Here is a 9,573-nt window from a genome sequence, read left to right as displayed (position 1 = left end):
TTTGAGTGAAAAACTGAGTGAGGCAAATGGCATCTATTTTGGATTTTTCCACTTTCCTGTTTTCATCTTGCACGAACCAAATGTGTTTATTTTACTGGCAATATTAAGACAATCATATGATTTTGAGTAAGTCTTTTGAGATTGTTTGCAAGTTTTTGCTCTTCTGCATGTCTGCTTCCTCCCAGCTGGGGGCTGGCTGTTGTATGGAAAGGCCAACCACGTCACGGAAAAGCCCTGTCTCTGATCAGATGGGCTTAATATAAACCAGGTTTGCTGAGAAAGAATTAAAGAGGCAGCCCCAAAGCAGGAGAGGATTTACTTCGGCAGAGCGGCTCAGAGTACTGCAGCCCACTGAGAGAGAAGGGCAGCGCGAGCAGAGGACCTGGCTGCCCGGAGGAGCCTGGCAGAAGTAAGGCAGTGTTGGTTCAGACACACTTTTACTGTCGGTGCTACAGACCCAGACAGCTAAATGCAGTACAGGGTATCAACACCAGTTTGAACCTGGAACACAGTGTGTGATAGGGACTCATTTGTCTGATGAAGGATGATAATTTGCTAGGGGAGAAATTGTAAAATGTTCATGTTTGTGATGGCTTAGTGAGTAACTGTTTATTGCTCGTTGGGAGTTAGGCTCTGTTGTTTGGCTGAATCTGAGCTGGCTTTTCTCATCTGGTCTTTTCAGTGGGGAAACTGCAAGGAGAAAAATGCATTTTAAAATTCAACTGCAGTAAATATGTCATTTCATTTGTGAAGCAGCCTTTGCTTGGTGTGTGATTTCTGGTTTAGATATATTTCTTGCTGACAAAGTTACTGTGACTAGGACCATGCAAACTATCTCATTTTGCCCCTAAGTACTGTGCATCACAGAGAAAATACTGTGTATGCTGTCATAAGTTCAGAGAAGCATGTGATTTATCTGTATGTTTGTCCTATGTCCCACTGTGCATCTATTCACAGAAGTTTTCAGAGTTTTGTGTGAAGAGGAATAGTGATTAGTACATGTTGCTTTGATGCTTTGCTGGATTTTTTTTCATTTACCACCTACTATTTAGGTTTGAAAGTAGTTGGGTGCATTTTGCAGACAAGTATCCTATTTATTAATACGGAGAAGAGAACTGAGAAACATCAGATATATGACAAAAAGCAAAATGTCTAAATAACTGTCACTTTTGGAACTGGAATGCATCGAAGTAACTTTCCTAAAAATGGTAGCTGTTAGTCCGTGAGAATGACATCACTGTCCTTTGCCTTCAAGCAAGGCAAAATAGAGTTTGCTGTAAAATGTAATTAAGAGCCATGCTCTAGATAAGGAGAGTGAACCTATCCAGCTGATTATGCAGTAAATTAAGTAGTTGATTTAATATCTGTAAATTTATGAGCTTTTTCTTTCAGTGCTACTTCCCGTAGTGGCTAGAACCTGTACCTCCTCAGAAAAGCTGTTGGACTTGACTGTGTCCTCCTTACCAGGCAAAAATCCACTGTCTGAAGCAGAGTCATTCTTTGTTTACCCAGCTGTAGATGAGACCCAAATTCACCCCATCATAGCAAGACTTGCTTGCATGGCTCTTTTCTCATATCAGGGCTGTCTAAGGGTGCAGCAAGTGATGCCTTATTGCTTTTCCAAAAGTTTCAGCTCTTAACTGAGGCAAGGTGAAAGATACTGTACACCCAGCTGCACTGAGAGTTGGAGGCAACTAGGATTGGTGCCTCTGTGCCCAGTTAAGCACAAAGGGTGGGGAGCAGTACCTGTAGGTGCTGCCTGTACTGTAGGCTGCCTCTCAGCAGGGATGCAGCTCCTGTGTAGGACAGCTCTGGTGAACGCTGCCCCTGCCTCCTCTTCCTGGGACACAGCAATGCCTCACTCTCTCCAGGGCTGGGCTGCACCTAGCTGTGAGCTTGTAAAGGCTAAATAAAGATAGGATTTAACATGTGAGGCCACCCTCATCCCTAGGAAAAAGCCTCTGACTCACTAACTAGAAATATTTCTTTGTGTACCAGCAACTATGAAAGAGTGCAGAAAGTCTTGTTTTTCTTTTGTTGTATAATAGATCCCTATAGAAGATCAGGATGTGCTGCCTTGAAGTTAATAAGAGAGCATTGATGTGTTTCTAAATGTTTTGTGGGTAATGCTTGTGATTTCCCTATTTCTCACTAGGAGTAAAAAATGACCCTCAACAACGTTACCATGCGTCGCACCCACAACAGCAGCCTGCAGCAGCAACAGCAGCGATGGAGCATCCCTGCTGACGGAAAGAATTTGCTGGTCCAGAAAGACTCCAACGAGTACAACCCACACAAGCGATACACCATCAGTCCTGATGAATATTATAGAAGGAGCTGGTCCTCGGAGTCGTCCGACTCTGTCATCTCTTCTGAGTCTGGCAGCAACTGCTATCGGGTGGTGCTGATCGGGGAGCATGGCGTAGGCAAGTCCTCGCTGGCCAACATCTTTGCGGGGGTGCATGACAGCATCGACAGTGACTGTGAGGTGCTGGGAGGTAGGTTGTCGTGTCCTGGGGTGTTTGTGTTTGCTTGCAATCAGGTCTGCCAGTAGTAATTGGCACAGACAAAGAGAGAGGCCATTTAACCAAAAATTGAGGTAACAAACATTTGGATCTGATCTTCAAAACTGATTCAACTCATGCATTTCTCTTAAGAAAACAAGAAAGCAAAATGAGTAAGGTAATCACCAACAATGATTGAAAGGCTCTGAAAGAGAACGATTCAGATTCCCATGCTGTTTCATTCTGAAATGCTTGTTGGAAGCTGCCTCATTATTGCCTGTGATGATGCTACACAGGAGGCTGGTTCAGCTTTCATGCTGGTCCAATATTTGTGTCACCACTGTCTTCACAGGGCTGACTCCAGCTTTCTAGGGGGCAGAGAAAACAACTGAAAGTCCTCATGGTCTATGAAAATGAAATGCTTAGAAATAATATGTTAAGAAAAATAGAAAAGCCACTGCTGAGTCCTTCAGTCACCTCCAAAAAATTTGTCATCAGAAGTCATCTCAGCCTTTCTGTATAAACACATTGCCTCAGCATAGGCTGTATGGAGTCTGAGTAAAATATGTCTCCTCCTTATTTCCTGTTACTTGCACAGCATGGGTTCACCCGGGGGAAAAACAAAGGTCCCTCAGCAGTGTAGGAAAATTACCATTGCCCAAACAGGGGGAAAAGGCACAAGCTGTAGGGTTTTCTTTGATGCTTTCCCCTTCCTATCGTCCTCCTCTTTGTTTAAGATTACAAAGTGTTCTTTAATCCCAAAGATCAGATCATGCAGCAGATGAAGCTGTGGCACCAAGTCCTGGACTCTATTGTATGCAAGATGCTGATTACTCTGTTTGGTGCAATGATGCCAGTGCTAGCACAGAGAGTTTCTGGGCTTCTCTTCCAGCCTTCATTGAAGCACAGGCAGGACAGTTTTTTGTGTCTTTAACTCTCCAGTTGGGAAAGGTTTTGCCCAGGATTTAATACAGCCCAGCATCAGGAAGGTTGGACCCACATTTTCATTGCTTGCTGTCACAGACTGGGGGCACAGATCCTTGTGCCTTTGGAGGACCTGAAGTTCCTCATGGTACAGTCACTTGGAGTCAGTTATTCAGGTATGCTTTGTCTTCAGCCTCTACCACCAATTTTTCCCATAATCCCACCAGTTCCTCAGCCTGGAGTATCTCTGATAAAAGTTTTCCTAGGGATACACAGATGAACTAGAGTAGGATCCTTGGGCAAGCAGTTATAAAATTCAGCTGATTTTGCACACCCCTGTCAGGCAGTTTTCTTCTCCTCCATGTGAATCCGTATGGTTTCCTCTTTCCTTTGCACTCCCAGCAATATTGCCTGGAGTATAGCAGTGACAGATTTTCAAGGCCAGCTCTGCTGAGGTATTGGAAAACTTGCTGTGGTTATATCTCTCCTTTTTTAGTGTCAGCTTCAAAATAAGCATGAGATTAACTAATTGCTCACTTTCAGTGTGTTTTATATTCTGTGGAAGTTCCTTAGATTAACCAAGATGCAAATCAGTGCTGAATATGACCACTTGGGCATAATATTTTCAAGGAGTGTGATTACATATTTGTAGTCTCTCCTTCTGTAACAGGGTGGAGAAGGAGTCCTCTGGATGTTGTCCTCTGGTATATACGGAGATTGTTCCCATGTAGATGCTTGGTCAGTTTAAGAAACTATTCTCTAAACTTTAACTTGCAAACTGGAAACTTTATTGTAAGAGAGGATGATTTCAGGGTAGCCAGCTTACAGAGGGAGTACAGCTGCTTTTATGGACAGGCTTTGCTACTGACTGTAAGACTAAGCTAACTCACGGACACAAATGTCATGTTATTGGGCCTGCAAGGGAAACCGCTCCTATTGATTAACTCTGTCTTTTTAATCTTGCCATCTTAAACTGTGTCAAGCCTGGGCTCTGTTTTATTTTATTTTAAATGTGTAATAGTTTTGGCTCATTTTTTTGCATAGATGTAGATTCCTGGCTTCAAGGAAAGGCTCTGATTACAGTTTAGGGGAAAGTTCACTCCATTAATGCCCAGCAGAAGTTTTATGAAGTAAGGGTTAAGACACAGACCTATCTACAAGCGTGGTCAGGACAGTCCTCTTAAGTGAGAGGGGTGATATGCTCAGAGGCCCTAAGCCTAGCATTTTTCACTGACCAGCTGTGCAAGACTAGAGATGGGTCCAAATCCCTACTGCTGCTCCAAATGTTCCCAGGTTTGTTGAAAAGAAGGAAGATTAGTATTTGAAGCAGAAGCTAGACTGAGATTTCACAGCAGGGGTTGAATGAAATTATGAGGGGGAACAGCCGCCCCAGATCTAAGCAGAACTTTGTCATGTGGTGTTTATAGTCTAGGTATGAATTTTTGTGGCCTCAGTACAAAATAACTGAACTTCTGTGGTTTGTTGATTCTTTTGCTTTTTGACATCAAAGGTAATGTGGGAAACCGTGAAATGAGAGAGAACTACAGCACACAGAAGTCTCAGGCTCTCTAAAGCTCAACAACTCTTGTCTCACAAAACCCTGTCCTCATTACTTGGTAGGCTGTTAACTGTATTGCTCTCAGCGGCAGTGACTGTTCACCCGTAAACTGTCCCTGCTAAAGCGAAAGCAAATATTTTCCATTACTCAGCCTCGCTGGACTCTGCTGCTCCCATGGGGCAAATGTTCAGCCTTTGGTTATTTCTTCCACTGGTTCTATTTTCTCTCTCCCACATAAGATAAAGAGAATATCAGCCAAAATAATGAACATTTCATTTCCTGATCTTTCAGCCTCCTTCATATATCATGGAAAGTAAGACAACCAGTAATGAACAGAGGGCAGGTTCAGTGCTGATGGAAATGAGGAAAGAACTGAATGTGAGCCAGCATAAAATTTGGCTCAATAACTTGAACTGTGAACAAATTATACATATTCAACTACTTGTTTTTTGTAATGTACATGATAACACAAAATAATATATTACCAACTTTTCTGCTTTCCTTTCCAGAAGACACGTATGAAAGAACCCTGATGGTGGATGGGGAAAGTGCAACCATTATACTGCTCGACATGTGGGATAATAAGGTACTTTAATTTGTTGTAGTCAAATGCCAAAAAAAGGTGCATATGAATGACTTGTAATATCAAAAGTAGGTGTCTTTTGGGAATGAAAGTAGGTGTTTTCCATATGTCAACATCAGGGAAAATACAGGATTAACCCCACCCCCGCACCAAGCCAAGCATTCCTAACGGCTCTGCAGTGTGAGCCTGAGAAGCGCAAGCCTTTCGTATTTTTTTAATGATAAAACAAAACATTTGAACCATTTTCCAGACCATGCTCATTTCAGTCTAAAGCCAGCACAATGAATTATTTGGGACAAGTTTTGCCCTCCTTTGTGGTGAAGTATTCATACCATCACCACATTGGAATTACTTTTAGTATAACTGTGATTTAAACTGTACCCATTACAGTTACAGCAGGAATGTATTTGGATTCTCCAATATTATACTTTTTAAGTAAAATCTGCTCTGGGCATAACGATGTCTGAACATTTCATTTGAACAGCGTGAGGGAGAATGGATTCGAGACCACTGCATGCAAGTGGGAGATGCATACTTGATTGTCTACTCCATCACAGACCGAGCAAGCTTTGAGAAGGCCTCTGAACTCAGAATACAGCTCCGCAGGGCACGCCAGAAAGAGGATATCCCCATTATTTTGGTTGGCAACAAAAGTGACCTTGTCAGGTGCCGTGAAGTTTCAGTGGCAGGTAAGGAAAATGATGAGTATAAAAATGGCATAAACATTAGGAGTCATCTAGTAGCTTTTGAACAAACTGCAGAGATCTGGCTGAGGGACTATGCTGTGATCAGGATTGGGCAATGAAAGAGCAATAAAAAAACAGAGGATGGGAACAGAGGGCAGAGGACAGGGAGGGGTCATACAAGGCCTCCCTTGGTAATGCTGTTATGTGTCAGATAATCCCTTTCCTAAATTTAAGTACCATTGCAAAAGCAGCTTGGATTTCTTCCCTTCCACCTCCTAGTCTAAGACCATTGCAGTATGTGATTTCTCTGGTAGATGGAAACCCTTTGGTTTCCAATACATGTTACGCATAACAAGTTTAACCTCCTTTATTCTACTGACAAAGATTATCTTTTTTTATAATGAGTTCTCTGTCTTCCCTGATGAATTAAAATTCCCTCTCACCCTATGTTTTGGTAGTCTGTGCAGGGACTGCGCAGCCTTTCAGTAGAGGTCTCCTTGCTGCCTTGCTTTTGGATGCTAAACCAGCCCTCCTTCTGCTGCACACAAATGAATAACCACTAAGCCCATAGATAGGAATGGAGAGACTGCTGGGAAAGCTGCTGCCGGCTCTCAAGGCCTGCAGTCATAAAATCTCTTCTTGGAGAGTCTTTTCTGAGGTTTAGGTGACACACCATAACACACAGCAATGGATTAGATGATTTCATCTTAGCCCATCAGAAACATATGTTCCTCTGCTCAGCATTTTCTTCTCTCTGCCTCTGTTCCACTCTTCTGTTTCCCAAGTGAGCTAGACTTTTATTTTCACTGGGGATGTGCACAGTTCCTTTGGTCCCTGTCACAGTTGTCCCAAGTGAAGCGTTTGAACTGAGGAGTTCATCAGGAGTCCAGGGATGCCTATTTGCCTTCTCATTCCTCTCTGCCCCACTTGAAAAATATTTTGAAAGATGGAAGGTGCATTCATGTCATCTTAGTCATCCTGGCGATGAGTTCACAGCAAGCCAGAAGACAGAATAAATTGTCTTGTGCATGAAAGACAGCTGCCAGGTGCATGAAAGACAGCTGTTAAGTTCAGCTTAGGCTCACATAATTAAGGGTAAGAGCTATGATTTAGATGTACCTCTAAAGTCATAGAGACAGTTCTGCCTTTATTTAAGGGTTTTGTACATGTGTCTGATCACACCAAAGTTGCTACTCTCCCAAGACCCTGGTTTACACCACGACCCATGGAGGAGGACTAGGCCCTGCCTCCTATGCGGTGTTGTGCTGTCACCACCCTTCAATGCAACTGGAGGGAGTCTGCACGTAAGATGACCAGGTGGTTTTGAGTCATCGGTGATCTCTCAGCCTTCAATGTCTCTGCACAAGTTGGTCAGCCCCAGCTCCCTTCACAGCCAACGGTGGGGACTGGGCTTTTCCAGGAGAGGATTCACCCCCCCTCGCTCGGAAGAGATTGTGACACAGGGCAGATGAATCATGGGCTAGCAGGCAGCACTGGGTGATTAAAGACTTATCCATGCCTATATTAGGCTTGAGGAATTCCCCCGGTGGTGCTGTCTCCCCGCACATGGCAGCCTACAGCTGCTTTGCCTCCTCCCTGCCTGTGATGCCTCATGACATATCCACCTTGCAATTTTGCAGAAGGACGAGCCTGTGCCGTTGTGTTTGACTGCAAGTTCATTGAGACCTCGGCAGCCGTGCAGCACAACGTGAAAGAGCTCTTTGAAGGCATCGTGCGGCAAGTCCGGCTCCGGAGGGACAGCAAGGAAAAGAACGAGAAGCGGTTGGCATACCAGAAACGGAGAGAGAGCATCCCCAAGAAAGCCAGACGGTTTTGGGGCAAAATAGTTGCCAAGAACAACAAGAACATGGCCTTCAAACTCAAGTCCAAGTCTTGCCATGACCTATCGGTACTTTAAGAATGCTGGACTCTGCCAGAGCCTGTGGCATTTTGTGGACATTATCTGACTATGTCGTGGGACAATCAATCAATCTATATTAGATTGGGCTATCAAAGTGATTTAGGTTCACAGTTGTGATTGTGATGATATGTGCTGGCATAAGAACAGCACACTGCATGGAAATCTCTCTCTCTTTTTTTGTTGGTAGTTTTAAAAGAAAAATATAGACCAGAATGACCCAAAGTTATGCTGGGAAGTGTTCTGGAATATACCTGTTGTTTCTCCTCTCACCTTTGGATAATAGTGTAAGAACCTTGAACTGTCATGACTTGGGAAGTGAATACTACAATCTTTACTCTTTCTCCTTGTTAATATTATTATTTCTTTTTTAAAACTGTACAGAGAATTGATGAACTGACTGGGGATTGGTCCTTTGCCAGTTGGCTGGTCAGGCTTGAGCACCCACAGCTGAAAAATCTGCATTTTTGTAGAATAGCCACCAAGACACTTTTTTTTTTTTTTATTTCAAGGATTGGTTTTAATGAGTTTACACATCTCTTTGAAAATATTTAAAGGAAAAATCCTATAATCAAACAAATTTTCCTCTCATATTTTCATATTATGGGACTGTTTAAAAATCATAGTAAAATTAAAATTAAAGTGCAAGTTGTATCAAAGTGCATCACGTGCAGGATGCCAAAACTTTGTAAATCACCTGAGCTTTTTAAGAAACCACATGGACTTCCTGTATCCAGCCTTGGCCTTTCTCTGTGCCGGAGCTGTGCTGTATTTATTGTTGTGCAAAATAACAAGCATTTTAATGTTGAGGGGAAATGTATTTATTACCAACTTTCTTAAAAGAATAATGTTAATTTTATTACTGTTTTCTATCTAATATCTTTTTTCAGATATTCAAGTTTTTACTTACATGCCTTGTAATAAAATAAAATATATGACTGCCTTTGAGTCTCAGAGGGAAATCCCTAAGAACTTTTCAAGTTGAGAAAATATTTTGAATGCTGCACAAGATTGCTATGTGACAAGTACAGTGAGGATTCCGCTGAACACAGGCTACTTAGCAACCTAGAATCACAAAGTAAGAATTACCTGCAGCCCAAAGCTATGAGTGCGCACTATCCCTCATGCGCAAGTGTGGTTGTGGTGACAGAGATAAAAATAAATAATTTCTTAAAAATGTATTTGGCCCTAAGCCTGAAAACACTTTAGAAATGTAGATGAGTGCCGTTACCCCGATTTTGGAGATGAAAAGAAGTGAAATACATTCAGGGACAGAAAACAGGTAGCTGGCATGGTGTGCCCTAATCCTCAATTACTGTTGGGCATAATTGTGTTCTTTTCTTCCTGACTATGCTGGTTTTTGTGGGCACACCGCAGAGTTCAAGGTAGAGGTACAGTCA

At 42.7% G+C, this 9,573-nt stretch overlaps 1 protein-coding gene across 1 annotated transcript; it reads left to right on the top strand.

Annotated features, from left to right (window-relative positions):
- The first annotated feature begins 300 nt into the window (after nt 1-300).
- Nucleotides 301-9,145, top strand: GEM (GTP binding protein overexpressed in skeletal muscle). Its single transcript, XM_074894210.1, has 5 exons — nt 301-409; nt 2,156-2,498; nt 5,496-5,572; nt 6,054-6,258; nt 7,896-9,145. The coding sequence occupies exons 2-5, from the start codon at nt 2,165-2,167 to the stop codon at nt 8,171-8,173; spliced, it is 894 nt and encodes a 297-aa protein (XP_074750311.1). The 5' UTR covers nt 301-409; nt 2,156-2,164; the 3' UTR covers nt 8,174-9,145.
- The last annotated feature ends 428 nt before the right edge of the window (nt 9,146-9,573 follow it).

This window comes from Strix uralensis, chromosome 1, assembly GCF_047716275.1.
Source record: "Strix uralensis isolate ZFMK-TIS-50842 chromosome 1, bStrUra1, whole genome shotgun sequence".
Taxonomy (NCBI): Eukaryota; Metazoa; Chordata; class Aves; order Strigiformes; family Strigidae; genus Strix; species Strix uralensis.
The sequence above is the reverse complement of the archived record's forward strand: the minus strand, read 5'-3'. Positions and strand labels throughout refer to the sequence as shown.

What these genes read in the sequence shown, in the direction of transcription:
- GEM (XM_074894210.1), top strand. Translation starts at nt 2,165, where the DNA reads ATGACCCTCAACAACGTTACCATGCGTCGCACCCACAACAGCAGCCTG. An exon ending in TGACTGTGAGGTGCTGGGAG is followed by an intron (nt 2,499 to 5,495) that starts GTAGGTTGTCGT and finishes TTTCCTTTCCAG; the next exon opens with AAGACACGTATGAAAGAACC. An exon ending in CCGTGAAGTTTCAGTGGCAG is followed by an intron (nt 6,259 to 7,895) that starts GTAAGGAAAATG and finishes GCAATTTTGCAG; the next exon opens with AAGGACGAGCCTGTGCCGTT.